The sequence below is a fragment of the Balaenoptera ricei genome, chromosome 2, assembly GCF_028023285.1.
Source record: "Balaenoptera ricei isolate mBalRic1 chromosome 2, mBalRic1.hap2, whole genome shotgun sequence".
Classification (NCBI taxonomy): Eukaryota; Metazoa; Chordata; class Mammalia; order Artiodactyla; family Balaenopteridae; genus Balaenoptera; species Balaenoptera ricei.
The window spans coordinates 52,181,400-52,201,257 of record NC_082640.1 but is presented as its reverse complement, the minus strand read 5'-3'; the positions used below and the strand labels follow the sequence as shown (position 1 = coordinate 52,201,257).

Here is a 19,858-nt window from a genome sequence, read left to right as displayed (position 1 = left end):
GGATCCCGAGAGGGGCCAGGCTCCGCCGCCGCCGGGGCCGCTTCATAACGCGCCGTGCGTGACGTGAGGCACTCCTGTTGCAATGGCGAGCTAAGCCGGAGGATGTGCTGCGGAGGCGCCGGCCACGAAGAGGACCGGGGCGGGCGCAGCGCCAGCGGAGCCGAGCCAGCTGGGGGACGAGGGCTGGGCGGGACGGGGGCCCGGACTCGGCTGCCACTGCTGTCGCCGTCGCGCTGGCCACTTGACCCGGAGCGCGAGCGGGAGGAGCCGCCGCCGTCTCGCGCCCGAGCCGCCGCCGGCGCGCGCCGGGCATGGTCCCTTCTTAAAGGCACAGGCCGCGGCTGTGGGGGTGGGCGTGCGGAACAAAGCGCCGGCGCGGGGCCTGCGGGCTGCTCGAGGGCTGCGATGGGCACGGCGGGCCCGCGGCGGCCTCGGCGCTGCCCGGGCCGGGCCTCGAGGCGCTAGGGCGGGCTGGCCTCTGCGGGCGGGGGCGGCGGGCTGAGGGCGCGCGGAGCCTGCGGCGGCGGCGGCGGCGGCGGCGGCCCGGCGGGCGGAGCGGCGCGGGCATGGCAGTGCGCGGCCGGCGCGCCTGGCTCAGCGTGCTGCTCGGGCTCGTGTTGGGTTTCGTGCTGGCCTCGCGGCTCGTCCTGCCCCGCGCCTCCGAGTTGAAGCGAGCGGGCCCACGGCTCCGCGCCAGTCCCGAGGGCTGCCGACCTGGGCAGGCGGCCGCGGCTTCCCATGCCGGCGGGGCGCGCGGGGATGCGCGCGGGGAGCAGCTCTGGCCGCACGGCAGGGCCCAGGATGGCGGCCCGCACGACAGCAACTTTCTCTTCGTGGGAGTCATGACCGCCCAGAAATACCTGCAGACCCGCGCGGTGGCTGCCTACAGGTGAGCCCCTGGTCTCCGGGCACCGCCTCCTGCATCCAGCATCCCAGCGGACTGCCCAGCGGGTCCACCTGTGGCCCGTGGGATCGGGGTGCCCCGCGGGCGATGTCGGGCATTGGCAGCAGAGGTCAGAGGCGGGATGGTGAGCGCAACGCTCAGAAGGAAGGGCTTTGGGGTCAGACGGACCAGGGTGGCCCCTCTGGGTGTGGTCCTCACCCTGACTTTCTGCAAGGGACTTCATCTTTTCTTGTCCGAGTCCTCGCCTTTGTTAAATGAGCCCGAATGAACATTTCCCTCGTAAGGTTGTTGGGAAAACTTAGCACAGTTCTTGTGATAGTGATGGCAGTGGGGATTACTATTTGAGCCTTTGAAATCTTCACCTTTAGCTTTGTAGAACTAGAGCCGATGTTAAATGAATCTAGTTAGAGTCCTTCCACTTGTAGGTTTCACTGTTGGAATCATTTCGGTAAATGGAAGCGGGTACCCATTGCACTCTCAACCCCACCAGTCTGTTGAATAATTGGAAAGAGAACCTTTGGGAAAAGCAGTTACTGGCCCATGGTAGATTTGGTGTTAACTAGCCCAGTTGAGTGATGTGTGTGTTATCCGGTATCTGGGCTCTGGTTGGCCATATGAGTCAGAAAAGTGGCTGGAATCACGTTCAGGATTAACAAAGGGATTAGCCAAAGTAATCTTTAGAAGCGAGAAAGAGAGATGATTTTGGAATGGCAGATTTGTATTGGAATGAACTTGAGGTAGAAGAGGGATGTAGATTCAATAAAGGGATTTAATGGAAACCTTATATGTGTGAAGTACAGAAATGCTTACTCTACAGATAAGATTTGGGATTCATCCAGCCACAGAGCAAACCAATGCGCGGGAGGTCATCTGGGAATGGACTCTTAGAGCAGTCATTGCTGAGCAAGGCCAAGCTGGTTGCTGTTGGTTCTTAATTTATAACCAATATCTTCTTTATAACTTCAGCTTTTTTTTTTTTTTTTTTTTTTTTTTTTTTTATTTTTTTTTATAACTTCAGCTTTTAACTCTAGTTCTGGTCTAAATTTTCGGGCATTAGATGTTGTGAGGGGAAAAGCATATATGGATCTCCCTTCCTTTAAGGGGGGAAGTAAAGGACTGAAAAGGAAGATGAAAGAGCAGTAGAGAATGTCTGCCCTTTCAGTGCATTGATTCCTCATTCCTGTGTGTTTCCATTAGGATCTTGTTTAAGTTCAGAGCCCAGGTTCTGCCAGCGAGGGTCCTGAGTGCCTGAAAAGGTTAGAAAAGGTAGCATAAATTTGACTAAGATCGTGATTTGGGAACCCGCAGATCAAGGTTTTCTCCGAGATCTATCATGAATTATCTGGAATTTTATACGAATTGTGTTTTTTGTTGTTTTTTTTGCATTGAAGTATAGTTGTTTTACAGTGTTTCAGGTGTACATGTGCTTTTTGAAAAAAGAAATGTCTACATCAGAAAATGAGGATGAGCTGTTGACAGCATGATTTTGAAAGTAAATCTACATGACTCCAGTTTGGTGACAAGTCCTTTGAAATCACAACTTTGGGACAGTTACCAAAGTAGTTTGTTCAGATAGTAAACGGTGTGATTCCCTGCCCCCCAAACAAATACATGTTCATAGATACCAAATCAATATATACAGACTAGTAGGGGTCCTGGTACACCAGCAATACTCAGAAAATGTATGGCAAACTGGACTTACTATTTAACACCTCGGGATGATCTTTTCCCAAAGCCCATGCTTGAGGCTCTACTCTTGGCCTCCTTTCCAAATCTCCTACCTCATCTTTTTTGGAGGTAGGATTTTATCTCATTGTTTATTTTCTTTAAGGCAGTTAGGGAAAAGTAGAAACACAATTTGCCCTCTGACCCTTCTTTGTGGCAACTCTGCCTTTTTGATAAAACCCTTACCAGGAAATGGTGTATACTATTTAGTAATTCTGTCAGCTTTCCTGCATACCTTTTCCTGTATCTCTCTGATCTTAAGGAGTCATATTAGTTGGAGCCTGGGGGTGGACCTGCTTTGCTGGTTAAGGTCCTCTGCTTCTCAGCCTGTCAACCCTGTGTTTAGACTGGCTGCAGGGATGGCACAAGACAATTTTAGACTTCAGGAACTTTTGGGGAAGGCCAGAATTGGGATGGAGGTTATAGGATGTAACTTATGATTATGGCTTCGCTGTGCTTTGCAGCCTGGGCCAAAAAGTCCACACTCAGCTCTTAAATTGGTAATTTCATGCAGTATACAAGTTGGCTTGAATCTTCTAGCACAAGGTAGATCTCTAGTTTGGCACTGAGTTTTACATCTCCCCTGAAAGGCAAATTCATTCTTTAGCTTAGAAAAAAACCTCAGTGTTTTTTGTTTTTGTTTATTAAAGTTAAATTATTGTTTGGCTTGTGGGTTGAAGGGGATGGCAGTGTTTTTAGTAAGATGGTACTATGATGTACTTTTATGCTAGGATATTGAAAATGTCAGAATTCAGATCTAGGGACTAGAAACTGTCTGAGATCCAGAAAGGAGCTAAAGCCTTCGAAAAATTCAAGGCGATACACTTGTCTGCACTAAAGTTGGTGCACTTTAATGATCGAAGAGCCCCATCATTACTGACTTTTACTTTTTAGACCTGCCATATGCTTACAGTGGGGGAGAGGGATCACCAAGAGATGTTAGCAGCGCAGTGACAGCTGAAAGCAGGCAAGAAACAGATTTTAACAAGCAGGCAAAACAAAACTCAAAGTGTAGCCCATCAGAGACAGGCCAAGGGTAACTCTCTCATAGGCACTGAGCAGATACCATAGCTGTTAAATTGACAGGAGTGATCCTGGTTCATCAGAATGTTCCCATACACTTAGGGTTTGTCCCTTTGTTCAGCAAATACATGCATGGCCCCTTGGGTCTGGACTCTGAGTGTTGGGAAACACAAGAGTGAAGATGCTTGTTCTCATGGAGCTTCTGCTCTAGTGGGAGGGACAGACACTAAAAAGAGGGTTTCAGCTAGTGATGGGTGCTGTGAAGAAAATAGAGCAGGGTAAGGGCAGGGTGGGGTGGTGTCTCTCTCTGTTAGGTTGTTGGGGAAGGCCTCCGAGAGTGTGGTGTTTGGGCCAAGATCTGATAATGAGGAGCCTTTGTGGGAATGTCATTGATGAGCGTGCTAGGCAGAGGGAAGAGTTGGTAAATTACAAGGCAGGAACCAGTTTGGAAAGGAACTTGAAGAAGGTCAATAAAAAGAGGATGAGGCCGATAGTGTCTGGTCTTATGGAATTTTACTCTAAGTGAATTAGAAATGCTTTGGAGGATTTAGATGGGAAAGGGAGGGCTTGCATTATATTCTGAAAAGTTAATTCTTGCTATTGTGTGGAGAATAGATTGTAGGGGAGTAAGGAGATGTTAGGAGATGGTCCAGGTGGAGATGAGCATGGTTGGGCCTAGAGTGGTATTAATGGGGATGGAGAGAAGAGGATGGTTCCAGGATATATGCTGGAGCCAGAGTTGAAGATGTGTTCACAGAATGCTTGTGAGGGTTGAGGCAGAGAGGAATCAAGGATGACTTCTAGGATTTTGCCTTGAAAGAAAGGGTGGGTGTTGGTGTCATTTACTGAGATGGGAAAAACTAGAGGAGGAATAGATTTAGGGGGAAAGAGGTTAAGTCAGCAGAGATCTGGTTTTGCACAGGAACAGGTGGATGTATCCTTAGCTTTATAAATGCAATGAATTTTAAAAAGAATTGAGAAAAGATTTATATCTGAAGTGATTACAGTGTGGGAGCTCTGAGATTGTCTTAAACTAAAATTCCCTTAGTGTTCTGGGTAGGGTGGTGTTCTACAAATAAACATATAAGATTTTTTTTTTTTTAACTCATCCACAAAGTATTTGTGTTCTAGGTAATTTCACTTTAAAATGGTACAGTGATTCCTCCAAAGTTATTATGCTGGTTAATGACAAGTTCATCAGAATCCCTGGCTGGGTTCCTTGTGTCTTTTGTTATTAGCTGCAATTTGTATTTTTTCCATATTTTTTCTTTTTTCTTAGTTACATCGTTTGATATACAGAAGTTAGATGTCCATGTAGTTCAGTCTTTTCCTTTCTGGTTTTAGGGTTGTTCTCCCCATAAGCTCAGATAGTTTATTGCCCTGGAGAAGTTTTTTTTTTTAAGTAACATGTTTCTGATTCTAGAAGGGGTACAAATCACCTCAACCTCATTTTTACCCCAAATGATACATTGTCTCAGCACCATCTGTTGAATAAGCTCCCATTTCCCTACCAATTTGAAATGCCATCTTCATCATACTCAAAATTCCTGGGTATGTTTTTGGACCTGCTCTTTTGTTTCATTGATCTTTCTGTCTTTTCTTGTGCCAGTACTACCTGTTGAAGTTATTGGAGGTTGAATAATATTTTAATATCCGGTACACAAGTTCTCCTTTGTTACTCTTCTGTTTCAAACATTTATTGGCTATACTTACCTGTTCTTGCTAGGAGAGTTTTGGTGCTAGATTTTTTTTTTTTAAATTAATGGTTTGATAAAAAAGAAAAAGCATTCATATTTAGCTCTTTAGTCCATTTTTGTGCCCAGAACACTAAGCTAATCCAACACCTTTTATTTATCTTGATTCTCGCTTCCCTTGCGCTGAAGACGGGAAACTGTTTTGTTCTTTCTCAGGAGAAAGAGGTGATGGTTCCCCTTCTTTGCCCCAGGAGTGATAAAGGGCGCTATTAAAGATTAGCATCAGTCTATAGGGAACTGTGGGAAGAAAATTTGAGAAACACTAGCTTTAGATATAGGAATCTTATTGCAAAATGTTGTTTTATCAGTTAATGGCCTCTTCCTAATGCTTTAAATAAAGGTAGACTGTTCCTTTTACCAACCTTAATGAGCAGATCTCAGAGTTCCTTCTTTCTTGAACTCAGTAAACCATGTTTATCTTGAACCAGTTTAGAGCAAGGCTTGCTTTCTCAGATAGAATTCAGGTTGGCAAAAAAATTACTGAAAGGCTTCTATAATCCAAATAATCAACCTGTAAGTGAACTTTTGGGGCACAACCCATTTCATGTTATAAATTACCTGTATAAGAAAACTGGTGAAAATTGTGGTCCTGAAAATGACTTTAGTATTATATGTCATGGTTCCAGGTCCTGATGGTCTCAAACAGAGTATTCCAAGGATAGTTGTAGTTGTCAATAGAAGAGTATACATGATTGTGTTTTTATTGCATTGGCAATTTCACTTTTCCCCATCCATTAATTAAGCTGCAGTTTTTGAAAATAGATTAATAATTCCATTCCTGCAGAGTTCATCATCTAGGGAAGGAAACAAACAATACTATTGAGTGATAGGGCTCACAGGGTGCCTGGACTAATTACTGTGTGGGTACAGAAGAAAGAGGCCTGCACTGACTTGTGAAGGGGATCGAGGTGGGTCTCACTCACATTCTTACCCCTCTTCCCTTGCATAGTCTTGAAGGATGAGCAGGAGTTTTTGAGGCAGAGATGACAACAGGTTCCTGGAAATGTGGAATAGCAGGAAGTAGTGAAGGGATGATGAGAAAGGGCTGGGATCTGAGAGCTAGTAATTCCATTAGAAACTTTTCCAAAGGAATTTAAAGATGTGTTCAAGGATGTATGTTATGAAGTGGAAATTGCAAGTATCTTTGGTGTCCTGCATTAGGAGCTATGGACCATAATTGATTTCACTAATTTGTCCATACTGTGATCTACTTCTCTAACCTTAAAAAATGATGTGGCCACAACACTGTAAAGCAACTATACTCCAATATTAAAAAAAAAGAGGAAAAAAAAAAAGATGTGGCTGAAATGTGTTTATTGGAATGAAGGGAGGTTCATAACATATCCAAGTGAGAGTAGGTTTTAAAATTGTATGCCCAGTATGAGACCATTTTAAAAATCAAATGAAATAAACGTTTGTGTTTGTGTGACATAGAAAAGAAAATGTAAAAGAATATACATACCACGATGCTGAATGATTTTTCATATTGGCACTTTCTTGTATTTTTGAGTTTTTCTACAGTGAACGCTTTGTAATAAAGCTACATAACTACAGTTAAAAAAGAAAAAGGAGGTGACAGCTCTTGGGAGGAAATGTGAGTGAAGTTTTGAGCGTGTTAAATTGTAAGTACCTGCAAGACTGCTGAGCATAGATGGCATGTTGGCCCTGGGTTCCCTGGGGTTTCAAGTCACGGTCATTCTTGTTTCAGTAAATGACAGTTACTCCTGCCCCAAAATGTAGGGTTAACACATGTATTTGGTTATTGTAACTGTATTTCCTCAGTTACTGTAACTTCACCCTTCCAGATGATACTTGGGAGAATCAGGTGACAGCGTTTTTTTTTTTTTTTTTTTTAATTTATTTATTTATTTATTTATGGCTGTGTTGGGTCTTCGTTTCTGTGCGAGGGCCCTCTCCAGCTGTGGCAAGCGGGGGCCACTCTCCATCGCGGTGCACGGGCCTCTCACTGTCGCAGCCCCTGTTGCCGCAGAGCACAGGCTCCAGACGCGCAGGCTCAGTAGTTGTGGCTCACGGGCCCTGTCGCTCCGCGGCATGTGGGATCCTCCCAGACCAGGGCTCGAACCCGCGTCCCCTGCATTGGCAGGCAGATTCTCAACCACTGTGCCACCAGGGAAGCCCGACAGCGTTTTTAATGTGAGGATTTTTGTATATTCATATAAGTATTCAGTGCCTTCATCTATTATTGTCAGTGTCTTTTTGGCTTCTGGTTCTGGATAGAATTGGAGGAACAAGAAACTAAGTTACAGTGTAAAAGTAGTGAAACTGTTCGTCTCACCTTAATTCAGTGTCATTTCCTGAAGCGTTCAGGGCTGCTATATTTTTTCTGTAGTTGAGTACATTTTTCTGTGAATGATTAAAAATAAGGTGTAGACTGCTCTGATTTGATGTGAACTCTGGGCTTGCAAAACCCGAGAATTATTGAAAATGTAGATACTAATGCCATTAAAATGATTGTCTTGTAAATTGAACCTAGGTGCTGATTTTCTGTTAAACTTTGTTCTGTGTGTTTCCAACCTAATACCAGAAAATAATTGGGCAGGATTTAGAGTGGCAGAGGGACCCACACATGGAATGAGGGTTTCAGAAAGTAACGTTTGAATGAAGTCTTCTGGCCTTCGAAACCAGCCCAAACTCTGAAGGTGTCCTTGACAGGCAGGTCTCAGCCAGGCAGACAGAGTGGGAGGAGGTGGCTGAAGTGGGTGTAAGCCTTCTCTTATTATCTCTGACGACTGTTTTCTCAGCCTTAGCAGTAGAGGTGGGACTGCAGAACAAATGTGGGCAGACAGGTGTGGGGATGAACAAGCCAGTAGGCTGGCCAGTGGAGGTGTTGGAGTCAGACCCCACTTGCGTCCTGGTTTCCACATCTGTTAGCCTTGTGATCTCGGGCAAATTACTTACCTGGCTCTGAGCCTCAGTCTTCTTATCTGTAAAACGTGGGTATCGGTGCCTCTCACAACTTGTGGAGTTGTCATAAGGTTGAGTCTGATGCCCTCAACACACTGCCCTGCACGCCATGACTCCTTTTGGGTGTTGGTGATTGGGAAGCTGCCTTGATGCCAGGGAACACCTCAACAGAGGAAGAAGACTGGCTTGCACAGGAGTTGGCTGTGTGGGTTCAGGGTGGTTTTATTGTTTACATTAAACAACACTGATTTTTTTTTCTTAGAATTATATTTGAAAACTAATTTTGTTTATGCATGATTAAGAATTAGTTGTGTATTTACGCTTTTAAGTGTACAGCAGCAAAATATAAACTATCAGTGTATGCAAAGTAGCTCTCTAAGACTTGAAGCTTTGGAAATGGACCACAAGATCAGAATTTGCCTTCTGCCGCTAACGCTCCAAATTTTAATTCTTGTGTTTCAAAGAGAGCGTATTTGTGGTCTCTTTGTTGATGAGTATTTCTATTGTTTGCTGTGAACCTAGGCTCAAAGGGCAGGTTGCTCTTAGCTGTTAATACCTTGGAACTGCCTCCTGGGCTAGTGCCCAGGCCGTTGTTGAGGTGGGAAGCTGTAATCCACCCTCCAACATCTTTACTGGGGGAAGGGGGCAGGAAGGCTCTTTAATGCTTGCTTTTACGTTAAGTCTAGTTTTCAGGATTAATGGTAAGGAGTCTAATTTGATTTTTCCCAACATTTATGATCCCCGTTATATATTTCCCCACCTACTTCTAAAAAGAATTTGAGATTGCTCATATCATAAGGTCATATCCAGTGAGACAGTTAAAAATTTTAAAAGAGGAAGCCACATATCCGGAAACCACATACACGGAAGGGGGAACCTGCAGCTAAGTACCCTGACTGCAGTGCTCCTGGAGCTAATGGGCTGAATAAGGCTTGTATATCCTGCCGGGGGCATTCCTTCAGTTCCAGGAAAGGCCTTGAGTCCTCACTGGGTAGACTGTCTGGGAAGACCTCAGTTCTCCCAGGCCCGTGGCTGCTCTGACTGGCAGTATAGAACTGTCCTGCGTGTACTTTTTTGGGAGGATGAGCTAAGATTACTGCTCCGTCACATGGTGCCTCCTATAAGGGTACTCAATACATTTGCTCCGTTTCTCTACCACAGATGCAGGGGAGAAACTTCCCTGAGGTCTTAGTATCTGGAATCATTATGTCACTTAACCCTGAACAGTGAGACACAGTCTTGTGACTTCTCTTGGTTGTCTGCTGGAAGGCTTATAACTGAATTTGGCCCCGTGTTAACAGACATAGAGGCCACGTGACAACAGATAGGGTTTCCCCCCCCCCCCACCGCCGTCCCCCAGCTCACTGGCTCTGCCTGGCCGTGGGTGTAGAGGTGGGTGGGCAGCCCCTACCCTGATTTTGCCCTCCCTGCTACAGGCACCACCTTCATGCCTTGCTCCAACTTTCCAACTTTTGTTTTTCTTTCGCTTAATTTTCTTGTTTATTCTTTTCATCCTGTGTGCATTTTGGTTAAGTTGTCTTAAATCCTTTCTGTAATAGGGAATAATATAAATGTATACATTTAATTTCTGTTATCTATCAGTTCTGCAGGGGAAAACTATATTCTCCCTTCCTTCCTTGACTACAAATTCTGAGGTGATTTGATCATATGAGTCTTTTCAAACTTAACCACTGTAACCATCAGACCACATATGTAATAGTGATTTGAGGGGACTCACAGAAAATCTCCCCTTCTTATTTATAAAGCTTATTGTAACTATTAAAGTTTAGAAAATGTGAAAGAAAGTACTCAATCTTACTCCATTTTTCTTTTAGTTTTTTCCATTGATTAGAGTAAAAAAAATATTTTTATTACACAAGTAAAATTATCTGTTAAATATTTTTATTTCTTTGGATGGTTTTTAGTTTAAACCTTTCTCCTGGATTTAAAAATTTTTTTTTCCCTAACTCTATTTGTTGTAGAAAACATGAAGAAAAGTAAATCCCTTCTGATCCTCTATCCAAAAATAACCATAGTAAACACTTTGGTGTAGAGTTGTACTTTATTTTATTTTGTATGTGTACTTTTGTTCCCTTATTAATCCATATCACAAGTATTCTATTGTCTGCCTTTAAAATTTACCTGTATATTATGAATGTGTACCCAGGACAACAGTCATGCTGTAGATGTGGTTTCGTACAGAAATGTATTTTATGTAGTTTTTCTTAAAATGACATGAATAGAAATGGAGACTGTTATTAAATCCTAACTCAGCAAAGGCAATCCTCAGCGAAGCTCATGTCCAGCTGCATGACTTAACTGTGATTTAGCTTGGTATAGGGTCAGTGTTTAGAAGCCTGGAGGAAAGGAAGGTTATTAGCTTGGCGCTCTCAGATTTCAGTTGTTTTTATCTGTGCTTTAGCAAGAGTTGGTTATCAGTCCATTGAAAAGTGAGCTTTCCGGCAGGGGCCCTTGCAAATGTTCTGTGGTTTCAATTAAGTGAGAGCTCTTTGCTCCCAGTTACAAATGTGTTGATGGCAAAGTTGACATTTGCTTATGAAAATTAAGGAGGCTGACCTGTTCTGTCTCAGAAGGGGGGCCAGTTTGCTTCTTCAGTACCAGTTCCCTCATTTCTTTGAAATTATTGATGTCCTCCCCCTGGCTTCCCCAGGGTGGTGAATCATGATTTATGTTCCAGAACTGTTTATGGAGCTATTTAAGCTAAAGGTACCCTAAGTAAAAAGATCATAATTTGTCAAGATTGAAGGATTTACAAAAGCTCCATATTAAGAGACTTCCCTCAAATCAGCAGTCATTTAAGAACAGAAAAAGGCAACATGAGGTTTTTCCTTGGGTTACCTGAAAAGGAAAAGATAATAATCAGTGGAGTTACCTTAAAATTGTAGAGAGGCTTTTAAAGATGGTTTGAGGTTAGATTGTCTGTTTTTAAAATTAACTGGTTGCTCTTCCTGGACAAATTACACCATTTCAAGTTATAGTTCAAGTATTAATCACATCACTGATGGTTGTACTGCTAGTGCTTCCATCGCTATATTCTATCTGGGGTGGCATATAGGAAGCAGAGCCAGACAAAATGAATTTCGATCCTCAGTCTAATATGAAAGATTCTGGTGTTTTAAGTGAGAACGCTTTTAAAGTTTAAAGTCTTTTTAGACTTCTACCCTGACATTGTCTTGAGATTGATAGTATGATAGAACTCTGTTATATAGCTTGAGTGTCAGGTTTTTAGCCAGAAATAAGAGAAGCAGCATTCTTCACAATGCCTTCACTCTGGTGTGTAATCTTGAGACTGACTATTCCAAGTTCAGCCCACACTTTCCTGTCTCCCTCATTTTTCTTTCAGTACCTTATTTTATTTGCAAACTCTTGTCTTCCCTAATAAGTCACACTTATGTAATGCTTACCTCATGCCAGGCTGACTTCTAAGCACTTTTAGATGTAATAATCCATTTAACCCTCACCACAACCCTATAAGGCAGGTACTATTATTATCCCCAGTTTACAGATAAGGAAAGTGAGTCACAGAGTAACTTGCCCAAAGTGAAGCCAGGATTTTCACCCCAATAGCCTGATTCCAGAGTCCATGCTCTTAACCATCACACACTGTATTGTGTGTCAAGAACAGGTTTTTCCTCTGAATGTAAGCATTGTCTTACCGACCCCGTATTCCAAATAACCCCATGATGCTTTAGGATTTTAATGGCTTCTGGAGTTGACTTACTTTAGTACTACTTTGAATGTGGTATGTATTATTAATCACAGAAGCAGTTGGGTAGAAGCTAAAGCTAAGTTGATTTTATTCACTACCCTTTTAAAATCAGTTGTAAGATACTACAGACTATTTTGTTTACAATTATTTCAGAAGTACCATGAACGGTAGTATATTTCAACTCCAGCATGTCTGTGGATTTTACCTCTTAATAATTATATTCTGGTTGTGTTTTGATTAAGTTGCTTTCTTTCTGCACGTAGGAATGTTAGTGTGCCTCACCTGGAAATTTCTCAAAGATAAGAGACAACTGGTTTCTTGCCCTTTTGCGTGCGCACGCTCATATATATGCACGGCATCTTTAAGTCCCTTATTTCACACGAGTGAGCAGTATTTATTGAACTCTATTACATGCCAAGGACTGAAATTATTTATGTTTTTGAAGAATTGTTCTGCCAAACAAAAATCATTTCTACATGAAGGGAGGAATAAGGGGCTTCTTGACTTGGATGGGGGATCTTCTTGGTATAACTTCGTTATCACTGACTTCCCCAGACTGGGAAATTGTCTCCCTCCTGATGATGGTGCTATGTCAGAAGAGTGCATTTAAGTTATATTTTATGTAGGTTGGGGTTCATTCCCATTTTAAAATGGACTTTTCTCTTTACAGGAGGGGTTGATTTCTCTTTAAATTAATTGCCTCGTTCCTACTATGTTTACATCCTTTTTTTCAGGAGCAAATCCTTTGTAAAAATGAAGTACAGTACCTGGTATAGCATCTGTAGTCCCATCAGGTTTCATTATGCCGAATTCTTTGTTAAGGGTTCTGTAAATGGCATAAGACATGTAGGTCCATTTAAAATCCATAGGCATTAAGGAAAAAAAAATTACAACTACTGTATTACATCCATTCTAAGATGCACTTTTTTTTTTCACATTTTAACATCTCTGAAGTGAGGATGCATTTTACAGTTGCTCTCATCATGTGATTATGATTGGCTATACAGGCATACCTCGGAGATACTGTGGAAGTTCCAGAGTGCTGCAATGAAGCAAATATCCCAATAAAGCGAGTCACAATTTTTTTTTTGGCTTCCCAGTGTATATTAAAATTATGTTTATGCTTAACAGACTGTGGTCTGTTAAGGTGCAATAGCATTATGTTTAAAAAGCAATGTACATATGTTAATTTTAAAATACTTTATTTCTAGACCTTTCTCACCTTCTGAGATGGCCCACATTCTGTCTGTGGAGTGTGTTTCTCTCTAAATAAATTCACTTCCTACCTATCACTTTGTCTCTCACTGAATTCTTTCTGCGATGAGACGTCAAGAACCTGAGTTTCATTAAGTCCTGAAACCAGGAAAAAGCTGAGAAGCAGACCTGGGACCCGGGATTGCTCAGACCACCTTAAGTCAGCCTCACGACCCCAGCTACTCTGGAAATTCCTTTCTCCGTGGTGGTTGGCTGGGTGCAGCAGCCAATCTGCCTGTGGCGCTCCCACATGGGTCCGTGAGGTCACAGTGAGCACTGGCCAATGGGGATCAAGGAACCGGCAACCAATGGCAGAAGGTGTTAGGATCTGCTGGGCCAATGGGAAGGCAGCGAGGCGCTCCCGGCTGGGTATGGAGAACGTGGCTCCCGCTCCCTAAGAGAAGCTGAGACCTTCGTGGTCATCTGATCCTGGCGGGTTGGGGGGACTCCGGCTCGGTTAGTATCCAGAGAACAGGGAAAAGCGAGCCACCAAAAAAAAAAAAAAAAAAAAAGTTTATTTCTAAAAATACTAACCATTAGCTGAGCCTACAGAGCCTACCATCAGCCTCTTTTTGCAGTAGGAACATCAAAGATCACCATAACAGACATAGTAGTAATGAAAAGTTTGAAATATTGTGAGAGTTAAAATTGTGACAGAGACATGAAGTGAGCAAATGCTGTTGGAAAAATGGCGCCGATAGACTTGCTCCTGCAGTGGCTTCCTGCTGCTTTAAAGCATAAAGGCCCACATCTCTGGAGGGTTGCTAGGCCTTGCAGTTTTCCCCCATCAAGACAGCCCCCCCCCCCCCCCCCCCCCCCGACACACACTCTGGGTCTGCTTCTCATCCTTGATGTCACCAGCCTCAGGGAAGCATTCCCCGCTCCGTGTGTGGTTGGTGTCCTTTGTTTGCTCACCTTTCTTGGATAAATGTACGTCTGGCCTCATGTCGACTCCACATCAGCTGCAGGGTCTGTGTTTTGCTCACCGCTGCATCCCTGTGGCCTGATGCATACTTGGCACTTGATGAGCATTCCAAGAAAATGTGTTGAATGAACAATTTTTTTTTTTTTAATTTTTTGTTTTAGAGGGCGGAGGAGTTTGTAGGTAGGGAGTTGGTAGTATCAGAGAATTAACCTGAATATCTAGACTTGGTGCCTTGGCAATTTGGTTTTCAGCCATAGCTAAAACATAGTTATCCGGGAAATATTTTAATACTTCATCATTCTTTTTCATTGGGATTCTTTTGAAAATGAGTTAGGACTTTGCAATATCCGGTAGTGTGGGCTTCCGTTAAGGGGAAGCTTTTTATCATCCTTTTGAATGTACATTCAAAGTGATTCAACATGAATCAAGATATGGGAATTTATGGAAATGGGAAGCCTGGAATAAACTGTTCCCTCACTGATGTTTATTTTAATTCCAGAACATGGTCCAAGACAATTCCTGGGAAAGTCGAATTCTTCTCTAGTGAGGGTTCAGACACATCGATCCCAGTTCCAATAGTGCCACTACGGGGAGTGGACGACTCCTACCCACCCCAGAAGAAGTCTTTTATGATGCTCAAGTACATGCATGACCACTACTTGGACAAGTATGAATGGTTTATGAGAGCAGACGATGATGTTTACATCAAAGGAGACCGTCTGGAGAATTTTCTGAGGAGTTTGAATAGTAGTGAACCCCTCTTTCTTGGGCAGACAGGACTGGGCACCACGGAAGAAATGGGGAAACTTGCTCTGGAACCTGGTGAGAACTTCTGCATGGGGGGCCCTGGTGTGATCATGAGCCGGGAAGTTCTCCGGAGAATGGTACCACACATCGGCAAGTGCCTCCGGGAAATGTACACAACCCACGAGGATGTTGAGGTGGGAAGGTGTGTCCGGAGGTTTGCAGGGGTGCAGTGCGTCTGGTCTTATGAGGTAAGAACAGAAGAAAATCTGTTGATTTTGTTACTAGTTCTGGACCAGTCATAGGAAACTATTAGTGATAATGTCCTCTTTAAGGCTTAAAAATTCATATTAAGTTATACATTTTTACCTTAGTTCTTTTAATTTGAATTCTCTCTTATTACTTTTTCTCTTGGTTTTTAGAACATACCTTATGTACTTTTGTCCTAAAATCTTAGTTAATAATGGCATTTGGGACCCAAAGAAAAGGGTTAATACAGGTCACAGTGATACTTTCATGATTTTCCAGAAGATTTATCTAATCTGACTTCTGATTTTGCAGATGTGATTATAAGAGTGTCCCTTTTCTCCCAAAGGTCTGACTTCTCTCATCAGGTCACGTTGACCAACACAGTTTAGAAACTTACATGTTTTAAATTCATAAAATGAGTAATGATGTAAAACAGCCAATAGTATTTGGCTTTGCATTTATATTAAACCTTGACTTTTTTACAGTTGTTATGATCTGTGAGTTTGCAATATAGTTGTTCCTTTCAGAATAGGCAGTTTCCAACTTATATTGATACATCGGTGCAATTTTTTGAAGGAAACCTACTTGGGGATGTTTTCTCTTTAATAGTTCTGGAGAATATGAGTTAGCTTTTGACTTTTCTTTGTTTTTATTGGCAGATGTGCACCTCTTGCCTACAGTTGCAGGATGTGATATTAGTCAGAATGGAAAAAATGATTTAGGTTGTGTTGTGTTTAGATTGATACACTATTGATAGTTGTGAGGAGCAAAGGGAATTGCTAGACCTTTGCCCAAGAAAAAGAAATGCATTTTCAGATGTAAACTGTTAGCTTGTCTTCTGAGTTAATTTTCTAAAGTGCTTGTGTGAAGAAATGGTATTCTTGCCTGTACTTGCCTTTCTCCTAGACTTCTTTTTAAATGTCTCCTAATCACACTATTTCTTTAGTTTGAACTTTTAGGGAAGTGGACATTTTCGAGTATACAGGATGTAGTCTTCATATAGTTTCCAGTTATAAAAGAAACATTTTAAATCCCAAATGTGATCTGAGTGAACACTCTAATCTCTTTGTGTACCTCCCCCGCCTCCCCATGCATGGGCCATTGCTCACTGGATCTAGGGGGATTCTGTTTTCATGGATTTTTGCTGCTAGGAAAGCTGTTTGGAGATTTCGTGCAGTTTTAAGCACGATACAGCTGGCAGTATTCCTGCATTTTTCCCATCCTTAATTAAGTAGTTATAACCTTAACAAGTTTCATTATTCTTAAAATGTGTAATGCCTTGTGTATTTTGGAGTGCTTTATGCTGCGCCTGATCTCTGAGAAGCTAGCCTTCCTGCTAGAACTGCAGAGGATAGGCCTACCTTTGAGAGAGAATTTTTAAAAATCTGTTTTAGTGTTGTCATGCTGTTAGATCTTACACGCTGATAGATGGACGCCAACAGAGTCAGTACCTTGAGTTTATCAAGAACTCTGACCTAACATTAGTGCCAAGATAGAGTGAGAAAGTATTGTCCTGAGGGTGTAGGGGTTGGGAGACAGTTTTGGGGCTATTTCCCTTTATTATGATGTAATCGCCAAAGTTTTCTAAGGCCTGAAGTGAGGGTGCTGGGAATCATCCTGTCTGTACACTTGGAACTGCCGGTTAGACTTGACGCATCTGGTAAATGACCTTATTAGCTAAAAGGATCTGGTGGGGGAGGAAGCTCCTTCCCTGGGTCACTCCCTGTCCTTGCCCAGGATCTCCTGAGTCAGCTTCAGATGCTGTCGCTACTGCTTTGCATTTCTCTAAATGCCTGATGACACAGTTTTTTCTAGATACTGCTGGCTTGATCTCCACAGGGCTTGTACCAGATGACTCTCCTCTTGTGGGAGAATATCTTTTCCCAGAGTGTGGCTTGCAAATGTGGTATTTTTATTATATGCAAATTGTGAGTTTAAGTGTAGTCTAATTTATCATTCTTTTCCTGTGTGGTTTGTGCTTTTCATGTCTTAAGAAATTCTTCCCTTCCTTGGGTCACAGGAACTTTCTATACATTTTTCTATAAATTTAGTTTTGCCTTTCACATGGAGTTCATCCTTATCATTTTTAAGAATTCTATTGGGACATTTATCATTTTATTAGACCTTTGATTTCTTTTCCATTTCCTTTTTTGTTCTAACAAAAAAGGCTTAAGAGGTTCTAACCTAAGTCATCATTAGGATTTATCATTGTGTTCACCACTCAGGCGAGATTAATACCCTCATGTGGTTGAGGAACTTTTATTAAACTTTCTGTAAATGTAGTTTCTCCATTAAGGCTCACATTATGAGAAATTATTGAGGTGGAATCTTATGTTAAAGACAATTATGTTAAGCTTTGGGTCTTGGAAGGTACTTATTTAACTCTATTATAAACCTAGCTAGAAGGTGTAATTTTTTTTTTTTGCAAGTCCCAGATAATGTCTTGGGATTACACTTACATAATTAAAGTGGCTCCTCAGGAACAACTGTCATAATCAAAATCCAGATTCATTTCTAAGCTTGTTTTGACTATTTTTTTTGTTTTTGGCCGCACCACACATCATGTGGGATCCTAGTTCCCCAACCAGGGATTAAACCTATGCCCCCTGCATTTGAAGCACAGTCTTAACCACTGGACCACCAGGGAAGTGCCTGTTTTGACTATTATTGGTGGCTAATTATAAATACATGACTTTAAAAACTTTATTTGGAAATCATTTTCATTTCACAGGAACATTACAGGAAAAAAAAAAGTACAAGGAACATCCATATACCTATACCCAGAGTAACCTGTTATCGTTTTACTCCATTTGTGCTGTCATTTGCTTGACTGCCCCTCCACCCTCTTCCAGTACAGAGACATAGACTTACCTAACCACCATTTATGGGTAGCTTTCTTTGTGGCCCTTTACTTTAAATAATGTCAATGTATTTTGAGTACAAATAGAGAAATTCTCTTATACCACTACAGTACAGCTTAAGTAAATTTAACATAATGTTGTCTCTAGACTCAGTAAAGTCCTGGTAACAGCTCTTCCTTCTCCATTACAGGCTCCAGCCTGGGGTCTTGCATTTGATTGTCATGTCTCTTTAATCTAGGATGTTTGCACAGCCTCTTTCTTTGTCTTTTATGACCTTGGCATTTTTGATAAGTGACTTTAAAAATTTCATTTTCATAATGAAAAAATGGGACTGCAATATGGTAACCCATTAGGTGGTTTTTAGTAATGCTTGTCAAGGCTTATTAAAATCTCCCACTGTGAGGACCCAGCAGCAGAGAGAGTGTGGGCCTTGAGACTGTTAATACTGGTGGAAAACAGGTAGGAGGAGCTGGCAGGCCTGACTCCCCTTTGTCACATGGGGTCAACATCACTAACTCAAGTTATACCAGTTTTTTTCTTTTTTTGAGAAACATTATTGAACAATTTGAAACAGTAATTTATTTTATTTAGGCAAATCTATGAAATATTATACTACTCTTTTAATAGGAGGGGACAAAAAGAAAGTTGACCTAAGTAATCTATTCACTTTATTTTTCTTTTCTTACTGAAGTATATATATATATCATACCTTTGGAAAAGTGCACAGATCATAAATTAGTATAGAGCTCAATGGATTTTCACAAACTGGACACAGCTATGTAACCAGCATCCAGATCTTGCTTTTATTATTTTAACTCAATGTTTGACTAGGTAGAAAATAATCATTACTAATGAAAGTTTGCAACAAGCATAGATAGATTTGGCAACTTAAAAAAAAGTTTATCTTTTTAATAGCTAATGCTGTCACATGGTTCAGAATTCAAAAGTGCAAAGGGTTTACAAGGATAAGTCCTCCCACCTCTATCTCCAACCACTGGGTTCCCCTCGTGAGTCAGCCACCATAGTGCACCTTTACAGATACACCCTATGTGTATATAAGCAATTAAGTTTGTATATCTTTCCCCTTTTATATGAATGTTAGCATGTTTTATATACTATGCACATCTTGCTGGTTTTCACTTACATGTCTTGGAAGATTTTCCTTTTGGTACATAAAGAGCTTCATCTTTTTTTAATGGATATTCAGGCTATTTCCAGGCTGTATTCAGCAGTGTTTCTAACCAGTCATTTATCCTAATGTTTCCCAGTCTTTTTTACATCATGGCACACATGTTGAGGCAACTGCTTCGAGAGGGCTCCTGCTACCCCATCCCCTAACCACTCTACCCGCCCTCTGCAGACCCAAAGGGATTGTTATTTGGCACATCTAGAACTGTTTGGGATACACCAGTACACCAAGACACACCAGTTGTGATGTCTGAGTTAACCAGTTAGTATTTATTAAGGGGTCATTAATGGCCCCAGTACTGCCCTCCAAACTGGTAGGAAATTGCAAAAGAAGAATGAAAGATGAATGGCCTTTTTCTCCCTCAAAGGCTTTAGTCAAGTTGAGGAGACAAAAACATATATGTTCATGAAATAGTTGAAAAAAAACTTAAAGGTGTAAAACCTTGTGATGCTGATTTTAAATATAAAACAGAAGGGTAAGATCTATGATGCTCTTTTTTTAAAAAATTTATTTATTTTTTAGCTGCATTGTGTCTTTTCTGTGCGCACAGGCTTTCTCTAATTGTGGGGGCTACT

The 19,858-nt window shown here is 41.9% G+C and overlaps 1 protein-coding gene across 1 annotated transcript in view; it reads left to right on the top strand.

Annotated features, from left to right (window-relative positions):
• Window positions 1-566: 566 nt before the first annotated feature.
• Window positions 567-19,858, top strand: part of CHSY1 (chondroitin sulfate synthase 1) — a 74,935-nt gene continuing 55,643 nt past the window's right edge. Inside the window, exons 1-2 of the mRNA XM_059915409.1 lie at window positions 567-889; window positions 14,740-15,235. Coding sequence (XP_059771392.1) covers window positions 567-889; window positions 14,740-15,235 — 819 coding nt within the window. The remainder of the gene's footprint in view (window positions 890-14,739; window positions 15,236-19,858) is intronic.